This window comes from Ciona robusta, chromosome 3, assembly GCF_009617815.1.
Source record: "Ciona robusta chromosome 3, ASM961781v2".
Classification (NCBI taxonomy): domain Eukaryota; kingdom Metazoa; phylum Chordata; class Ascidiacea; order Phlebobranchia; family Cionidae; genus Ciona; species Ciona robusta.
Genome location: NC_143237.1, coordinates 7,048,534 through 7,068,083, shown reverse-complemented (window position 1 = coordinate 7,068,083; position 19,550 = coordinate 7,048,534). Strand labels below are relative to the sequence as shown.

Genomic DNA, 19,550 nt, shown 5'->3' with positions numbered 1-19,550 from the left:
CGGTGCGAGTGCTCCTTAACCGCTATGCCACAACGAGGAAACTTATTACAAAGTAAATAATGTCTTAACTAACGAAATTAGACTACACATCTCAGGTCTAATAAAAGGGTAGTCTACCGTTAATTGCATGCAATAAATTCCAGTTTGCCATTTTAAATTTGCAAGAAACAAGATATAGAGTCGACAGGTGGGGGTAAAGAGCAGGTGACTTGATGTGTACGTACATTTTATTGTCTGTAAACACCAGAACTAGAGCAGTTAACTAGTGTTTGATTTGCCCTCATAAGTTTTCAGTTGTGTAAGGATTTCGTTGAAGTCGTTGATGACCATGTAGTGTAGGGTGCTGGTGTTAGAGGTTCAGTATTTTATGAGATTTGGGTGATATATACACAACATTTTGCCGGGTGAAGTATGTTATATAAAGTGATATAATTTCAAGTCAAAGTTGTTTTAGCGTTGGCGTTTTTTTTTATTTTTTTAGTATTATGCGACCATTTATGCAACCGATATGGAACTATCCGATTAGAGTAATTGGCGTTAAGTCATACATCAACAACGGTAACAGAGTTACGTTTTAAGCTGAGCCGCTATAATTGTTTAAAATAGCACGTCTTTATTGTTCCACCATTTTTAAGTCTCTTGGTGGGGACCAATAGTGTTTTGCTATATATGTAGTATATGGGGTGGGAGAAGACGGGCACTTTTGTATATATTATCCAAATATCCTGATCGTGTTTCAAACAATTACCAAATGTATATGGGAATCGAAAGGATACAATTTTGAATTTTCCTTATTTACCACCAAGTTGGAAGAAAGACTAGAATGAACAGGTGTCCCACCTTCCCACACCCTTATTATATCCAAATATCCTGATCGTATTTCAAACAATTGACAACGGTCTATGGGAATCGGGAGGATACGCTTTTACAATTTACTGAATGTTCTTTATTTACTACCAAGTTGGATGAGAAAATAGAATGTAAAAGTTTCCTATCTTTCGCATAACATGCTATACAAGGACACGCCCGCATAAACCGCTAAATATTCGCTGCTGTCATTTTGTTCCGTTTGCAAACCTGTGAACTATTGTTAACGGTTTTTATTTATAAATAGGTACTTTAATTGCAAACCGAACTTTATACTCCAGCGGCTCGTTGAGTCATTCGATATTACCGTTTCGGGACATTGACTTGGTGTTACGCTCTGTTTAATCCTTACCGTGAAATGCAGAGTATAACAGATGACTCTATACTACCACTATCTACCGTTGAAATTAACTGTTATTGCAGATAACTCTATGAATTAGCTTTACAGAAAACAACTGAGCTTGTAGAAAGTATTTAAATACTGATACAAGTATAGGTTTGTATAGTTATGCATTAGAGTTTAAGTATAGTACACTATGATTTAATAAACATGTGTTACATGTGCTGGTTATATTATTAATACCAGAACTATTTTGCTTATTATGCAGTTTTGAAAGCGACACAGTTGTACCGGCAATTTGTCTGCATATACTATCCCATTATCCTAAATCTATATGTCATGGTGTGACGTCATCAGGGTAGAAAATCAAAATAAATGCAAGGCGTCATACCAGACGGAAGCATGTATTTACCTATAACTAATTACATATACCTCAATTTTTTTATACGATACATTCGCTTATTATAAGCGAGCCATTTAACTTGTGTATGAGTGGAAGAGGTTTTTGAAACTATACAGCGCTTTTACTTTGCAGAATGGCTTTAAGAAGTGGACGTGACACGTTTTTGCTTCTTTTAGTTTTGGTATTATCTAGTATTATAATCCACGATCGGATATTCGAAGAGACCATAAGCAAAGCAGTGGTTACCAAGCCGTTTGGAAGAGATATTACCAAGTGCGAATGCGATTCGCAAAGAAGCGAAGTCAAAAGTAAGATTGTAACAACAACAACAACTACTTCGACTCGTGTACCTGAATCTACCAAGCAAATCTCTAATGAAGCAATTGCAAGAACCAAGGATAAGACACTTGGATTACCAAAGCTTTTATCTGTTCCCGGGTTAGTCAATTTGAACACAGCGTTTGGGAGTACAATATGGAGACAGTACCTCCCAGAGTTAGATGCCCATCTTACTAAAGTGGAAAGTGGGTTTGTGAAATGGCCGATTAATGTACGAAGAACGACAAGCCCTAATACAACCGAGTTAACTGTGGAAACGGGACAAGCACCCCTGTTTGTTGGTGATACTTTGAAAGCTACTATAATTGCTAGGGACTTTGACGGTAAAGATAAAACCTACGGTGGAGATTATTTTATTGCAAGGTAAATTGAGTCGTGTGTTAGCATGCATTTGAATGGTTATAATGCTTAGTTTATTTCCTGTGGTCCTATTAGGAACTTCTTGAAGCACAGTAATTGTTAGTGTTTTTCGAGTGGGCCTTTTCTTCGGGGAGGCTTGGTGATTGTAAAAGTTTTTAGTTGGTCTTGATATGGTAGTAGTAAATGTTCTATTGATAAAGTTGATTGAAGTAGGTATAATGGTCCATTTTTCAATATCTTTTTTCGCCCTATTTGGTAGTGAACAAAGAGTGTTTATAATTATATAACCGTATTCTCACGACTCTAAAAGGGCGCTGCTGTTTCTTAAATTTAAGATTTTGATTTGGATATTATGTACTACCGGCATCCATGTTACACCACAGTATTATATTTAATGTTGGTAAAGAATACCTTAATGTGAACACGAATAGACAACCTAACCAATGGTATGTTGATTTAGGTTGATAAGATTCCTCCCCGATGGAAAGACAAACAACGATGGTATAGCTTGCCATATAGAAGACGAAGGGACTGGGACGTACAAAGTATCCGTGCCTCTTATATGGAGTGGGAAGTCACATTTGATTGTTCATATGGTTCATTCAAGCGAAGGAATTACACAGCTTGTTCATAATACTTCCGCGTATATTGGACCTGGCGCCATCCACCAAGCTACGTTTCCACAGGGAGAGAAAACTCAATGTGATGTGGTGCTTGCTGGTCAAAAGTATATACGTATATTATATGATTTTTTTAGTTCATTTAAACAAAAATTTTGTTTTATAGCTGTCTTGTACCCGAAAACATTGTATATATATGATCTTTTTTCATATACGACATATAATAGGGTGGGGGGGGGGGAGATGGGACACCTTTATCACATAATATTTAAATATCCTGACCAAATGCGATAAGAAAATAGAATGAAAAGGTGTTCCAACTTTTCCCACCCCGCTACATCATTTTATTTAAATGAAGCAAAGAGAGATGATAGCTTATATTATTCTAAAAATTCCATATTTTAGGCAAGAAAATACGTGCGACTTTTCCGAGCCTGAAAAAGGTGTGTCTTGGTTCTGTGTAAAACCAAAAAACGAAAGTTGTCCGAAAGCTGTGACCTGGATGGAAACAACGTATACCTGGGCAGCCGAAACCCATCTGATCATGGGTGTCGTAGACCCACTGTATCAAAAAGATATAAACTGGAACGTTCCTATCAACGGTTCGGGGAGCGCTGTTGTTGTTTTCGATAATGGACAGAACGACAGAAAAGAACTAACAACCTGCAAAACGGAAAGTGGGATACAAACACCGGATCCTAATTTAGCGTCCGGGTTATTCATAGACGGCAGGTGGAAATCACTACACTGTGCAAATCAGGATAGCAACATGGCGCGTTTGAAGCGGTGCTTTCAAAATAAGGTTGTGTACCTGATTGGTGATTCTACAATGCGCCAGTGGTACTATGAAATTGCCGGAGAAGCCCAGCTTGTGACTAAAAGCGAAAACACAACTGTGGTCTGGCAGCAACCGCGGACCGGTACGAACAAAGCATACAACATTACGGTATATTACCGAGGCCATTCGAACCCAGTCCATAACCCAGGGCCACCGCGTAGCAGTCCGTTTCTGACCGATACGATCGATGAAATTACGGGAAGTGATGGCAAAGATATAATGATTTTCTTTAACATCGGTTTACATTTTAACCTTTACGACCCTTCTGTATTTCTACAAAGACTAACTGCTGTTAAGAATTCGTTCATTACCTTACTACGTCGGCTACCTAAAGCAAAGATTGTTATTCGTGGGACAAATGTACATGAAAATAGCAAAATTACTTGCCCGTCCCATTGGTTTAGTTACAGATTTCATAAAATCCTACAAACATTTTTCTCCGATATTCCCGGTGTTGGTTTTCTTGATACGTGGGACATGACAACTGTTCACCCACAAGAAGATGTGCACCCCGATAAAAATATGGTGCTTAGCCAAATTTCAATGATGCTTTCTTATGTATGTGGAACTATATAACACGCAATGTTGTTTATTTATATTAATTTTTTACTGTTTTTCCTATTTATATTTGCCACTAGACTCCTGTCATTTACGATAAATTAACTAAGAGATAAAAGCTCCCCGTTACTATACTCTTTTCGTGCATTTTTTACCGAAAGTGAGAAATATATCGATTAGGGGAAATTACCTGCTCCATGTGCGAGCAATTATTTTTTTGATTTGTTATTTGTAAGTATTTGTGCTGTGAAGGTTAAATGGAAGTCAAGTCAATTTTAAAGTTACTTAGGCAACGTCGACTGGTACATGGTCTTGCACCGTGCAGATTAATCTACAGTGAAACGGGAACTTGGGTGAGTAGTAGATCAATATAACTTTAGTGCCATGTAAATGAATGACCTCGGTTTCGTGATTTTTTTTATAAAAACATCACGTATTTTAAATTTGTTCTTGCATCGCATAAATAGCAATGCCTATCTCATTTTCAACAAGTTAGGATTATATGTATTATTAAGTGAAATAAAAGTAAAAGGTTTTAAAAAGACTGAATAACTTTAAATAGTTGCAAAGGGGTTGGAACTGAACAAATAATAAATAATTTTGTTACTATATTCCTATATTTGTGTATAATTTGTAGCATTACCTTTTTAGAGCAAAAAGTACAAAAAAGAAACTCGAATAAAGATTGAAAAAGTTTGGTCAAAAAGATTAGTTGAGAGATGGAAAAACAGAAAATTAGATTCAGACTCTGGAAATGTAAGTATAATGTGTATTAGGTAGTTAACAAATAGAGTTTTTTTAATAGATAAACGATTTGGTAGGTAACAAATCTGTGTTATTTTTTGAGTTTTTGGTAAATGTAATGAATTGTTAATGAAAAATGTGAATAATATGTAATTAGTTTGCTATTCGACTTTTAAATATTCTTAAAAACTTTTTATACTCCGTGAATTATGCAAAGCACTTTTTTTTACAACTGTATTAAACATGTAAACTTTCTGTGGAGGGTTTTCTTTTGCTGGTCCCCTTTTTTCTGTTAAATACTTAAACATTTTAATAACGTATTTTTTACTACACACTGCAGCTATTTATACTGTGTAGTAATTCATAAAAACAGGGGATGAAAAAGTTCTACTGCTTGTCCATGTTTCCCTACCCATCTGGAAAGCTTCACATGGGTCACGTGAGAGTTTACACCATCAGTGATGCTATGGCTCATTATCATAGGATGAATGGCAAGCAGGTGGAGAAATATTTGTAGTTTGGTCTTTTTAATTAAAAAACTATGTTTGGGATATTGTTTGTATTTTCAATTTATGCGATTTTCCCCTTTTTTTAACTTGTGAAATACTGACAGTGTAAAAGAATTTTTGATCGAAAAATTAATAAGTTTAAATAGAATAATTTAAATGTATCACATTTCACCATTTAGTTAAAACACTCCTAACTGATTTTGACATGCAATCATTTTGCAGTTTTTTTGTAAAATATATTTTAGTTGTTTGTAAATAACAGTAATGTTGGCAGTATTACCAGCGTAACATAAAAAATGTGCAAATAGTTGTCAATGCATTTTTCAGTGAGTTTCCAGAGGCACTGGTCTTACATCTTATATCCTAGGTGATCCATCCAATGGGTTGGGATTCGTTTGGACTTCCAGCTGAAAATGCAGCTCTTACCAGAAACCTTGACCCAACAGAGTGGACAGATAAGTAAGTGATAAAACTAATAAGGTGTTTAAATTGTTGCCAAAATACCAATCTGTTTTCGAGTGAAACACATATTCCATTTATCTAAATTTCAGGGTAGCTCAAACGCTTCAATTAACGCAGCTTTTCTGTAAAGTTTTTAAACCACATACTTTAGTACTTCTTTGTATAATTTTTGATAAGTTTTATGGTTTTGTCGCTTGTATATAGAGTTTTTAACAGGTGTTAAATGCAAGTAATTTCAGGGCAGTTGTTTATCTCATAGTTATGCCATCACAATATATCTGATATGTATAATATTTATCAACATATATACATCAATATGTTTATTTTCTGCAGAAACATTAAATATATGAAGCAACAGCTTATGGATCTTAATTTGTTCATGGACTGGGAACGTGTGAGTTTTTATCTTTAATTATATAAACAAACCAAGTTTACGAATAGCAACAATTCATATTGAATGATAGTGGAATAAATTATTGGTTTTAAAAGTGGAATAAATCACCTGTTTTCTTTGTTTCAAGGAATTCTCCACTTGTGAACCATCATATTACAAATGGACACAAGCGTTATTTGTTCGTATGTTTCACGCTGGCTTAGCTTACAAGCAAAAGGTGAGCTCTCTTAGTTTCATGTTGCATACCACACTAGTTTGAGCGAGGATAAGGTGTATCACATTCATTCAAATCCAACACTGAGCTAATTGTATTGAGACTGGCGCCGTGGCATAGCACGCCTGCCTGTAACCCATAGGTAATGGGTTCAAGGCTCGACGCTGCTACTATTGTGGACGTATGTGTCCTTGGGCAAGACACTTAACGGCAATTGCTCCAACCCAGTGGGCACTAATGGGTTGTCCAAATTATCAGCCATACATAAAAAATAAAAAAATCCCCCCCAAAAAATAATCACCTACAAAGTAACATACATGGTAACTCGTAAGCTGGCCAAGGTGTTAAACCCGTGTTATAACGACTGTCGTTTTCCGGCCACGCGAGGATAAAGTAAGTTACATTACATTCAATTATAACAATATATAAATTAATCCAACTTACAGGCGCTGGTTAACTGGGATCCTGTAGACAATACTGTGCTTGCTGATGAACAGGTAATTACCACTATTTTAAGTCCTATAGATATTACTGTGGGGTAAGATGGGACATCCTTGGCCCACAATATCCAAATATCCTGATCGTGTCTTGAACAATTAACAACCGTCTATGGGAATCATGAGAATATGGTTTTAAAATCCTGTAAACTTTCTTTGTTTACTACCAAATGGAAAGAGAAAATACAATGAAAATGTGCCACATCTCCTCCCGCCCTACTTTATATATTACAAACCAGTAACCAGACTGTTGTTATTTCCTCCCATACATTGCAGGTAGATGAAGAGGGAAGGTCATGGAGGTCGGGAGCTTTGGTTGAGAAACGATCCTTGGAACAATGGTTTCTAAGGACAACTCAATATGCACAAGTAATGTTGAAAATTGGCTATTTTTTGGTTTTATGTTTTTTTTGTTTTTTTAAACACTTTTTAAATTTTAATTTGAAAATAAAAAGTTTTCAATATTTTATGGGGGTTTTGTCCTTTTGTTGCATTTTTTAAAAACACTAAATTTTATTTAAAAAACGAAAGGTTTCAATCTTTTTTTAAAAGGTAAATGGGTAAAATTCTATACATACATAAAATGTTTTATCACACATTTATTTGGTTGTACTATGTATTTAATTATTATTGCATAAATAAGTGCAATGGGCTAGCGTGGTTGAAGTAGTGAAAATATGTTGAAATTTTGTTTTTTTTGTTGAATTTTTCTATTTTTCTGTTCTTAGTCATTACTCAATACACTGGATGAAATAGATGAGAGAGTTGGAATAAAAGCGATGCAGAAACATTGGATCGGAGAAATTAACGGATGTTTCATCAAGTTTCCAATATTGGTAACGGGCTATGATTATCTATGCTATTATATAAATGGCTTAATGGTTGGATAAACGAAACTGGTATATTGCACTTGAGACCCAATCAGCTCGCGACTATGTCTAAATATTGGCAGTGGTCATTACACAAAAAGTGCAAAATAAGAGTTGAATGTGTCCGGTTGTTCAAGTCATTGGATCCAATTATGATTTGCACAATTTTGTGGTTTGCGTCATGTTCATTCGGTGCAAATCATTTTCACACAATTGTCGTTTCATAGCAAAATGTTTAAAATTTTATTTTTTTGATAATTTAGCTTCAGAAAAAAAATATTTTTTTGTTTATTTAGCTTAGAAATAGAGTTTTTCCATGAAATGATTTTTAATTAGTGTAATAATTAGTAACATTTTCTCTGTACACTTAGGTTTGTTCGAGAAATCCTTGTATGTAGTGCTCAAATCTTACCTACTGTTGTATTCGTTTGCACTGACAATAATATACATTATAACCAAACACATAAAGGTAAATGGGGTCAAAACTGAGGAAGTTATATCAGTGTTCTGTACACACCCAGAGTTATTGTCTAATGCCTCACATGTTAACCTGGACCTCAACCATGCAGAAGAAATATTCAATCTGTTTTCTGATGCAGTAAGTTTTTCTATTTACTAAAAAATCTCCCAAAAAATAATCACCCACAAAGTAAAACAAATGGTAAATCGTAAGCTGGCAAGAGGTTTATGAAACAGAACACCCGTGTTATAACGACTGTCGTTTTCCGGTCACGCGAGGATGAAGTAAGTTACATTCATTCATTCAACTAGTTTGTTTGCATACCTTAATTGCTTGTACTTTTACCAGATTTAAATTGCCTTACTCAAACAAATACATTACACAGTAGGCTTATAAAGTACAAACAAAGTCCTAACTTAATACTTAAATTTTATTGCACCAGCATTTTTTTCTGCGAATGTTTTGTAAGTATTATATTTTTACTTCTGTTAAGTTTTATAATTATTTTAGGGTTTGAACTCTGAGATGTACAGCCATCTTGATGAAAAGTGCAATGGTAAAATTTCCTGCTTTTATTTGTCAGTGTATGATGTTATGGTAGTCCCAATTAAAACTATACAGCTCTGGAAATTTACAATATTATTTTAGCAAATGCCAGCCAAAAGTTAGTCTGTAAAATGTCACTTTTTTATAATATATATATATATAGTTAGTAAAATGCCCCGGACTGTACATTTTGAGATTCAATCATGTTTTGCAGTTTTTTTTTGTAAAATATTCATTTTGGTATATATATATATATATATAAATATAGTAGAGTTCTGTGGCACATATAGTTAAGAGTGTTAGACCTCTATTTGGCCACATACTCTTGACACTTTTAGAGCCCTATGGCACAGCCTACCTATGCACAACCCTGTATTTGTGCTTTTATTTGACACATTTACTCAAATAGGGTGTAACAGTAGCATATTTTTCATGACTGCCATATTTCTGCTAAATCTTTTCTTTGTTTAAATTTTTTTAATCTTCACAATTAGTCAATTATAACTACATTAAAAAAGGAACCTAAAATTATGTTCATGTAAAGTATATAACAGGAATAAGAACATATATAAACAAACTTAAGTTTACTGTATTAAACCTACAGGGCAAGTGGTATTGGGTGTTTCTGCATTAAACCCAATCACTCAAACAAATATCCAGTTTGTAATTTCCGATCACCATAGAGAGAGTCATGGAAAGACAGCTGCCGTATTAGGTGAGTGTAAACCATTACAAATATATACGAACTGTTTGGGCGGTTATTTTCTGTTTTTCATTTTTAGATTTACATTCTTGATTTAATGAATATGCAAAACTTTCTATTTTTTTGCCAGGTATTCCAAAAGTAAATGACACGGATGCTGATATTGCCAACTCTTGCAAATTTCCCTTTAATAAAACTTTGGTCAGTACTAGTAAAGATACAGTTTTTATTATTGTTATTAGGTGTTATTATGTATGAAATTGTTAAAAAACTAGTTCAAAAGAAACCATTAATATTTATCTACCTATTTCTCCAACTCAGTGGTTTCTTATGGGTTTAAATTGTCGCCCATACATTATTAAAAAAGAAAACATTTTCTCCAAATTAATAGACTTGTATGAAACCGAACACACGTGGTATAATGACTGTCATTGCCCTCCCAATGAATAAGTTACGTTCATTCTTCCATTTTAGTCCAAACTCACAAGAAAAGAAACTTTAAAGCAAATTCGCGACTCCAACTGTGGCAGTGGTCACATGACTTCCAGCTCTCTGCGTGATTGGTTGATATCGCGGCAGCGGAGATGGGGCACCCCAATTCCTGTTGTGTATTGCCCAGACGATGGCATAGTTGCTGTGCCGGAAAAAGATTTGCCTGTCAAATTACCAAAACATGGGGTGACATTGGATGAATGGAAAATTACAACTTGTCCCAAGTGAGTTTAGTCCTAAAAAGCTTCCGGCGCCGTAGCACAGTTGGTTAGCTCGTATTCCTCTAACTGAGAGGTAGTGGGTTCCAGGCTTGTTGTTGCTATCATTGTGGGCGCATGTGTCCTTCGGCAAGACACTTTACGACAATTGCTCTAAACAAGTCACTGATGGGTCGTCCAAATTATCAGCCACACATAAAAAATCACCCACAAAGTAACACACATGGTAACTCGTAAGCTGGCACGTGGTGTATACGGTCGTTTTCTGGATAGTGAGGATAGCGTAAAACTAATTTAATTAAAACTTATGGTTTAGTGCTTCTGTTGGGTATGATTAAATATGATTTTAAGTGTCTGCAGTTATTCAGGTTACATATATAGATAAAATGTTAATCAATCTAAAAGCAACCCCTTTTCAAAGGATCACAAATGTTTCTAAAGATAAGTTATCTTTTTAGTTTCACTAAGACATGATTAATGTAAAATCAAAGCCTATTGATTAATATACTGTTCTATTCGAATAAAAGTATGGCAAGACTTTATCAGGGTACCCTTATGAAAAGGATTTATACCAGAGTAGCTAGTTTATACATTATATTATGCTTGTTAGTAAAAGGAATTTTAAGTTCGCAATTATTGAATAGTTTTTAACCCTATCTGTAAGCCAAATTATAATTATAGCTTTTTTTTTTAATTATATACATGTGCACTATGGCGATGTCTCTGCGTCGTTGGCCATGTCTAAATATTGGCAGTGGTTATTACATATAGTGCAAAATAAAAGTTGAATCTGCCGCTCTTGTTCAAGTCATTGGATCCGATTATGATTTGCACAATTTTGTGGTTTGCGTCATGTTCATTCGGTGCAAATCATTTTCACACAATTGTCGATTAATAGCAAAACAGCCAAACAATTTTTTTATGTTTATTTAGCTTAGAAATAGAGTTCTTCATTTTTTTGGTTAAATCAAAATCTGATCTTCTGGATTTGGTTGCATTATACTAAAATAATATAAAATTTTATTTTAAAATTCTACAATTTTAGTCTTTTTAAATTTACATTTAATATTGTTTGTCTGCTATGTGTGGCAACAACGCCTCTTTCAAATTATATAATATAAAACCTAAAGCGTATTTTAACAACTCTTTAAATCACTGTTTGTCACTACATCCTAATTTCTTAATCTAGGCTACCGTATCTGAAAAACAAATAAAGTTAATACCATTTACTGTACTGTTGTAATGCTAATTTTTTTTTATAAATCTGTTGTAATTGGTAATAATTGTACTTCGCAAAAAAAGATAAGAAAAGTAAAAAAAAACATTTTAAATATTAATTCTAAATTCCTTAGATGTGGTGGAGAAGCAACACGAGAAACTGACACAATGGATACATTTGTTGATTCTTCGTGGTATTTCATGCGTTTCACTGACCCACACAATACACAAGAGTGAGTTTAACTTTCTCTAAGCTATGGATAACTGGTAAAATGAATACTGTCTTCTTGTTAATTTTGTCAATATCAAGCAAGCACGCATACACCTTGGTGCTAAAGTAAAAATTTATTTAAATCCGGGTATGCATATAAAACTTAAAAGGGTACAGAAAAATTGCGAACTTATTTTTTGAAGGGCATAGAAAAATTGCGAACTAATTTTTTAAACAGGCTAGAAAAATTGCGAACTTATTTTTTTGGCCTATTTTTAGTCCGTATTTGAATCACAAATAATACTAAACTAAATGCACATAAACTATTATTGTTTTTAAGCCATTTCTCCAAAATTGGGCAATATAAATTTAGGGTATAAAGTATTGCCACCAGCGTAATATAAATTTAAAAAACCTTCAGAACTTCTTTGATGTGAAAATTTAGTGTAATGATAATAAATAATTTTTTTACAAACTATATATTTCAGACCATTCTCAAAGGAAAAATGTGATCACTTGATGCCTGTTGATTTGTACATAGGTGGCAAGGAACATGCTATTCTACATCTATATTATGCAAGGTTTCTGTCACATTTTTGTGCGGACGTTGGCATGACTGTGCATAGGTAAATATCTTCTGTTATTGGTAAATTTTCGGTATTTATTTATTTGAGTGTCTTATTTCTTTTTTATACATCTTGTGTCCAATTACCAGAATCTTTATATAATTTTTATGTGGGAGATATTTAAAAATAAAGCATTTTGTGTAAGTATATATATATTTTTTTTGTAAGTATATATAAAAAGTAGCATATCTGTGTGTATGTTTATTTTTATGGGAAATATCAAAAAAAGTAATTGTTTAGATAAGTGATAATTTGATAACACTTTGGTTAAAGGATCTGTTCTTAAAAAAGAACCCTTGCTGATACGCTTAATTAAAACCCTTTTAAACTGCAATTTGCTTCTGCAGGGAGCCATTTAAAAAGTTGCTAGCACAAGGAATTATCAAAGGAAAGACTTACAAAGTGAAAAACACTGGAAAGTATCTGCATAAAGATGAGGTCACACAAACAGGTGAAATATTTGTTTTCTATAAAACCAAAAAGATTTAGAATATTGTGAAAGCATTTTTATAAAGTTTGGTATAACAGTCTTAAAACATAGTATATTTTAATACACTGACTGTTTTGGATCCATAGCAAATTTTAGATGTGGTTACTAAGAAATGGGATGTAGCATGTTTTAATAGTTTGGTGAAAGATTACTGGAAAGGGATCAGTTCTAAAATGAGAGAGATAGGCAACAACTGTTTTCAATGATAACTACACGTAGTATTGAATAGTAAAAATACCACCTGTACTGTAATGGTAATGATTGTAATGTTGTAAAAAAAAAATCAATTTTTTTTCCAAATTTCAATGTTCCAAACAAAGGTGACGTTGTTACTGAGACATCTAGTGGAGAAATAGTTGAAACGAGCTTCGAGAAGATGAGCAAGTCAAAGTTGAACGGGGTCGAACCCGCTGACTTTGTGGGGGAGTGGGGAATCACCCTTACACGGTTGTTCGTTCTTTATGCCGCCGCCCCGTATGAATCTATTCATTGGGATGTTAAAAGTGGGTGATTGTATATGAATGGGTAAAAACATACAGATTTAAAGGTTATAATGTGGATATTTAATACAGCTCTTTGAGTCACACATGTTTAACTTTGTGGGCAACTTCTTTTCTGTAGTTTTTGAGGTTTAATGCAGCTACCATTGTCGGCGTGTGTGTTTTTCGGAAGGACAAATTTAATTTATGAGAATCTAAACTGTCAGACATGGATAAAAAAGCATAACATTCGTAAAGAATCACCCACAAAGTTGCATATGGTAGTTGGCCACAAAAGGTGTATAAAACAAAACCTATGTTATTCTGACTGCTGTTGCCCCGCCACCAGAGGAAAAATAAGTTACATTCATTAATTCACAGCTGATATTATACCTGGTGTAATGAGATGGCAGATGAAACTGTGGAGAAGTGTCGGTCGATTACTTGAAGCAAGACAGCGCGTTCCTTACAATAACAACTCAACATTGAAAGACAGCGACTCCGATATTGAATTGAAAATTGCAGAAGACACGAATTTTGCAATAAATCAAGTAATGTAGTGATTTTTTAACATAAGCCAAGAAAAAGATATTTTTTTATATATATCTTAATTTTTTTACAAATTCTGTTATCTAGCATAACATTTTATAAAAACTACTCTTTTAGCTTGAATTACACTTACAAAAAAAAAAAAATTATGTTGATTTTTTTAGAAATAGTTTATTTTTTTTGTATTTAAATAGGTGACGTTATGTTTTGAAGAGACAACAGTTCTTAGTGCTGCTGTTACAAGTTTAATGACTGTGGCAAGATCATGCATGGTTAGTATGACACGAACTACGTTTAGTTTTAAAATACTGTAATATATACATTACAGTAACAGTCCTGCTGTTTTGATTTTATTTGCATGTGTATATGACATAGCTTTCTTGGTTTTAGCTTGGTTTTATTATTCTTCTCTAAACTGATCTATGACCACTGTAGTATATGTTGATATAGTGCTTTGTTTTTAATTAATTTTTTGTAGAAACATACGTAAAATAATTTTTTTTATATTTTTTACGATGCAACAAAACATCTTTAGAGGTCACTTTTTAAAATATTTATTTTATCTTTTAAAGCTTATAAATAATTCAATCATTGTATTTTTTCTCGGCAGAATGTTCCAGACAGAATAGTTGAACAATGCCCAGAGTATGAGAGGTCAATATGTGCACAGGTCGTCATGGCAACACCTATGATGCCTCATTTTACTTCTGAACTATGGGAAGGTATGTATGGCTGATAATTCAGAAATTTCCGAACCACTGGTCTAAAGCCATTTCGAATGGTCTTTCCCAAAAGACACCTACATCCACAAAGGTGGCAGAATAATACATATAATCTATATTCCCTGGCCTAGTGTCAAAAAGTCCAAACAATATGCCAACGACAGTTATACGATGTTTAGTTTTTTATGAATTTTTGCTCCTAATTTGATTGGTTTAGGTTTGCGTGGTATGAAATACAAACTGACCAATCAGCATTGGGATAAAGAAGTATTGGACCAATCATGGCCCACCATTGTTGATCTTGGTATGATGGAAAGAAAAAGAATAATTATCAAAGTAGGTAGTCGGTTTGTGATGTTAGCTAATTCAGTGTTTCCCAACTTTTCTCTCAAAATGGAGCAGTGTTTCCAAACTTTTTTAACCACAATTATAGGCTACAGTCAGTAGTGTTTTTTTATCTTAGAAAACATTTTTTAAGCACCATCTTAAACCTTTGAATATCTGAAAAAGTAAATGCAACTTTTTATCCTTGCATAGTGACAAAATGCCGACCACGGTAGGAGCGTTTAGCCTCGAATCCATATCTTCCTTACTAGAGGCGTATACTCGTTTAAGCCACACTAGCGTTTAATCCTTCTGAACCTGCAATCTAGGTCAACGGAAAACGATGCACGGTTTTGCGCACGTCACCTTCTGATGACGTCAGGGAACTTGTATTACGTAACGATGACGTCAGACGACGGCTGAACGGCGAACGTATCATGGACTTCGTAACCACAAAGCGAGGGAAACAAACGGAAATGAATATTATTTCCGAAAAGAAACTTTCTAAAGATGCAGCAGAGAATATATCTTAAAGTTGACGAATGGCTTTTTAGTGGTTAGGTCCAGATCGCTTGTGGAGAGTTCTATATTTTTGTATTTTTGCAAGCTATAATAGATCAGTTGTTAAGGAGTCAAAAGCAGAGAAATTTTAGCTGTTTGTGACACTGTTGTCACTGGAGAACGTAGTGTTGACGACACCTATCCAATACGCAATGTTAAAAATGGCATGGTCAGCAGTTCTACACTATATCGAGGTGTTAGTTTTTTGAGCAGATTAGCACAATTGCTTGTAATGCAGTTGTTATTTATTGGAAAAAGCCGTTATCAGTGTCGCTGTAAACCTGCAAAGGAATTTACAGAATATTTTTCTTGGTTGGTCTCGATTTCTGGTCTTCCTCGTCAATCGGAGAATCGTTCTCGGACGAGTGGTCTAAAAAATGGATGAAATCCGCAGCTTTTAATCCGAAGATTGTAAATTAATGTCTCCCACATTTTTTTAAAGTCTTTGGAGTTAAAGAAATTAGAATATGCAGCGAATACGATCCACAAAAATTCCAAATTGCTTGATACATGTCGATGCGATGTATTTTTGACTCGTACGAAAGGTACAAAAAGGCGTTACTGAAGCTTGTACAGCACCATTTTATACAAGTGTTCTTTATAACAAATGCAAGAGGGTAAATGCACTGTTTCACCCTGAAATAAAACATCAAGCACCAATAATCGATATAAGCCAACTCCATTCGTTGTTTTCATACTTTCTCTCCATTCAGTTAAAACGCGCCATTTGCTCTTGCTTACCTGGCACCGCGGTTGTTTCTGGTGGCTTGGCGAATCTTTCTTCCACTTTGACGGCCACGCCATACAATATAGACGTCACGAAAGCGATAACCATCATGCCACGAAATGTTACGATCGGACCTTTGGAATTGTAAACCACACCGCCCAGCAACGCGCCAGTGGTGAAACCTTCAAGGTTGGTTTGTAATATTACGATCTGTATTGCAGTCTGTTCAGCAAAAGTCTCTTCGCTGAATACAGCGCAATTTTTTATTGCAGAATGAAAAAATACGTGTCTGTCTTAAGCAGGTATTTATCGACAGCATTTTTTAGTGTGTAGCTTGGTTTGTGTTTAAAGCCACCAACAAGGTCGGACAAAAATAAATTCGACATGGTTAAGTATCCAAAATATTTTGAACCCCAAAAATTCCTTATTGTGTTCACTGCTAGACCGCATACAAAAGCTACCTACCTAAGCCCCAGTAAACAGCTTCCGCAACGCCGACAGTCGTTGCCACCATCCCTGAAGGTGATAACAGAGTTGCCTGGGCACACAATGCAGTAAGGGGTAAAGCGAACGCAGGGCCATGCAATGTCTCGATGATTATCACGTGCCACGCCTGGGTTATCAGCGAATAACCGAGGAACCGAAGCTGTAATTGCACGGTAATAGAATACAGAGCATTACAGAATAGCGGTTTACAAATACGACTGATTTTGCAAGAAAAGCATACCGTTTTAATTAACAGCATTTTTCGTCAATTAAACGAATTCGTGTAAATTATTTGGCGAGGTAACCGCCGCCGTTATAACACAGGTTTTCTGTTTTATACACCTCGTCCCAGCTTACGAGTTACCACTTGTCTTGCAATGACCTACTTGCCAATAACAGTAGCAGCGCCAAGTCTCAAACCCAGAACCGATGGGCTAAAGACAGGCATGATTTTGTCACATTTGTCTAACGATTTTTTATAAATCGTTAGCAAAAAATGAAACGTGTGCTTTAGGTCATAAACTTAAAAAATTGTTTATACTTACGCCGTAGCAGAACAGCCCGAAAGAGAGCAAAAAGTTGTAGCTAGTTTTTGAAGCCAACCACCCGGATATGATGTACAACGGAATCTCTACCACGCAGTTTGCCACGATTGCTAGCCCGAGAATGGTCTGCGTTGAACCTGGCAAACTGTCCACATACCAGAAGAGGAAGGTTTGTTGCAACCCGATGCTGCAGCCGAGAAAATACACGACGAGCAGGAAGAGAATGATCTTTGGTTGGCGCAGCAGAGCAGAAATGCCGCGGAACACATTATGAGCACCAGGACTTACTACGTCTAGCTTAGTACACACACCGGCTGTAATAAGTAGAAACACGCTCACGCTAATAAACGCGAAAAGATAATCAATCTGACCGTTACTGCTGATCGCGTCGGTGACAAGACCAACTGTGAGAGCGATAGAACCGTACCCAATCGCACCCCAAAGTCTCTGTAGTCCATAGTTATCGACTTTTTCTTTTCCAAGTGCTTGGAGGCCTGTTGCGTCGATAAGGGCCGGCGAAGGCGCCAGAAACAGTGAACTCATGATCGTTAGAAAGAACATGAGACTAAATGTTATCCCATACACCTCGCCTCTGTCTTCGCCGATCAAAGGACAAGTCACGTTGATATGGTGAACCGGGTCAGGCGTAGTGCAAGGCATATCAGGGAACGAGATGTTCGAATCCTTGTAGATTTGACACATCGTGGTCGTCGTTGCGTTTGTGTTCTCGCATTTTGACGATTCGTTGCTTTGCAGTATGCATTCCATTCGTTGTCCAGCTTCATCAGCGCAGCTTAATCGACCAGCAGACGCACTACAGCAAGTGTAAGCGGCCTGTGACTGAGGGAAATCCACAGGTGGTACGAAATACATGGGGAATATGAAAATAGCGGCCAGAATGAACCAAACAATTAGCACCCTTTTGATTGACTTTGTTTTGTCAGCAATGAAACCACTAATAGGTTGCGTGGCAATTCCAACTATCTTGTCAATTGCTTGAACCAGACCATTCTGGGTTGTTGTAAGACCCAGCTGTTTTTGGAAGATCGGTTTGTACGGCATATAACATGCCAATCCTGGAAAATATAGGTTTCTTTTTTAACGTGCGTATATAAACACCACATATCTGGTTTTCGCGAGACCCTTTGCTTAACACGTATTTAATCAAAAATCAGCGGGCGAACGAAACGCATGGTTATTGTAACATGCCAATCCATGCAATACTTAATATTTCACGTATAGTTTCAGCGATTCATACGCATCTCTTAAGGAATTTAATTAAGATATAGCAGTCGCGCTTTCAAGTCGCAAGAAAATCAAAAAAGTTCACAAAGGCAGTTCTTTTAGCGTATACTGTTCTTCCTATAAAATTGTAGGCCTATACACACAAACAATAACAATAGGCTACTAGGTTTGCATACAATGAATAGCCTACATGGTAACTTAAGGTCGATTATAGTTTTATTTACCAACAAAATAAAAAACTCCGCTTTCGACAAGGTCTAATAGCTAAATTTTACATTCATTCATAAACAAAATGACTTATGTTAATCAACACGCAGTTACCCGCATAGAACAGAAAGTTCAACGCCTTGACTGGTATCATCCGCACGTTAACTTGGCACTTAAACATTATCAACTTCTGCGTAAACTCTATTTAAACTGAAAGAAAACAGTAAACAAATATATATCTCATAACGCAAAGACATCACATCCTGATTTTAGCAGTTGCTGGTTACGTATTATTTTCTGGTAATTGCTTTTGCTTCCAAGTAATCTAACGAAAGAAGCAACTATTTCTCGGCGTTTTACCGAAGAGTTTGCAGAAATCTGCTTTTGCGACGTTTTGCAGCAGTGTGATTGCGTGCGTCTTCCTTCGATCAAATGTTTTGAAAACATCCTGACTATAGGAATGGCTTGAATTGCGATGCAGTTGGACACCCAGGTTCCCACGTGCTAGAAGTGCATTATCAAAGGATCTTGCTTTGAAGGCAACTTTTATTACTATGGTCTATAACACTCTATATAACAGTAGCTGCTAGATTCTTTAAACGTTCATTTAAAAAAAACTTTCTCGATAGAAGATGGCAATAGAATGCATGTGCTTTAAGGACTTCTCATCAGACATTGTATATTCGTTACGAACATTTCACTTTCTGAACAAAAAGTTCTCTTTTGA

General features: G+C 35.4%; 3 protein-coding genes across 5 annotated transcripts; 2 read left to right on the top strand and 1 right to left on the bottom strand.

Annotated features, from left to right (window-relative positions):
• The first annotated feature begins 233 nt into the window (after positions 1-233).
• Positions 234-4,459, top strand: LOC149738705 (NXPE family member 2-like). Its single transcript, XM_089874366.1, has 3 exons — positions 234-2,312; positions 2,770-3,036; positions 3,335-4,459. Exons 1-3 carry the CDS (start codon positions 1,744-1,746, stop codon positions 4,341-4,343), a joined length of 1,845 nt encoding a protein of 614 aa, XP_089730492.1. The 5' UTR covers positions 234-1,743; the 3' UTR covers positions 4,344-4,459.
• A 63-nt stretch (positions 4,460-4,522) lies between these two features.
• On the top strand, positions 4,523-16,276 carry LOC149738704 (putative leucine--tRNA ligase, mitochondrial). 3 transcript variants are annotated; one of them, XM_089874341.1, is made up of 23 exons: positions 4,523-4,678; positions 4,977-5,081; positions 5,443-5,568; positions 5,946-6,037; positions 6,374-6,434; positions 6,562-6,651; positions 7,095-7,145; positions 7,422-7,514; positions 7,874-7,981; positions 8,484-8,612; positions 8,985-9,030; positions 9,625-9,735; positions 9,854-9,924; positions 10,198-10,439; positions 11,786-11,884; positions 12,351-12,488; positions 12,836-12,939; positions 13,299-13,481; positions 13,839-14,008; positions 14,201-14,278; positions 14,617-14,728; positions 14,946-15,064; positions 15,382-16,276. In XM_089874341.1, exons 1-23 carry the CDS (start codon positions 4,583-4,585, stop codon positions 15,583-15,585), a joined length of 2,628 nt encoding a protein of 875 aa, XP_089730467.1. In that variant the 5' UTR covers positions 4,523-4,582; the 3' UTR covers positions 15,586-16,276. The 3 variants fall into 3 exon arrangements, with proteins under 3 accessions (XP_089730467.1, XP_089730469.1, XP_089730468.1); XM_089874343.1 differs by lacking the exon at positions 4,523-4,678 and having other exon boundaries at positions 5,427-5,568; XM_089874342.1 differs by lacking the exon at positions 4,523-4,678 and having other exon boundaries at positions 5,410-5,568.
• Positions 15,841-19,456, bottom strand: LOC149738703 (major facilitator superfamily domain-containing protein 6-like). The gene is made up of 5 exons (XM_089874369.1): positions 18,938-19,456; positions 17,372-18,447; positions 16,806-16,986; positions 16,355-16,522; positions 15,841-15,983 (listed from the first exon to the last, which is right to left on the bottom strand). The coding sequence occupies exons 1-5, from the start codon at positions 19,002-19,004 to the stop codon at positions 15,907-15,909; spliced, it is 1,569 nt and encodes a 522-aa protein (XP_089730495.1). The 5' UTR covers positions 19,005-19,456; the 3' UTR covers positions 15,841-15,906.
• Between the last annotated feature and the right edge of the window lie 94 nt (positions 19,457-19,550).

Bases quoted from the DNA above. Each gene is read 5' to 3' on its own strand.
- LOC149738705 (XM_089874366.1), top strand. From the start codon at position 1,744: ATGGCTTTAAGAAGTGGACGTGACACGTTTTTGCTTCTTTTAGTTTTG. The intron at 2,313-2,769 runs GTAAATTGAGTC...ATGTTGATTTAG, and splicing joins GGAGATTATTTTATTGCAAG to GTTGATAAGATTCCTCCCCG. The intron at 3,037-3,334 runs GTATATACGTAT...TCCATATTTTAG, and splicing joins GTGGTGCTTGCTGGTCAAAA to GCAAGAAAATACGTGCGACT.
- LOC149738704 (XM_089874341.1), top strand. From the start codon at position 4,583: ATGGAAGTCAAGTCAATTTTAAAGTTACTTAGGCAACGTCGACTGGTA. The intron at 11,885-12,350 runs GTGAGTTTAACT...TATATATTTCAG, and splicing joins GACCCACACAATACACAAGA to ACCATTCTCAAAGGAAAAAT. The intron at 12,489-12,835 runs GTAAATATCTTC...TTGCTTCTGCAG, and splicing joins GTTGGCATGACTGTGCATAG to GGAGCCATTTAAAAAGTTGC.
- LOC149738703 (XM_089874369.1), bottom strand. From the start codon at position 19,004: ATGTTTAAGTGCCAAGTTAACGTGCGGATGATACCAGTCAAGGCGTTG. The intron at 18,448-18,937 runs GTAACTGCGTGT...TATATTTTCCAG, and splicing joins GAACTTTCTGTTCTATGCGG to GATTGGCATGTTATATGCCG. The intron at 16,987-17,371 runs GTAAGTATAAAC...GTGCAATTACAG, and splicing joins TCGGGCTGTTCTGCTACGGC to CTTCGGTTCCTCGGTTATTC.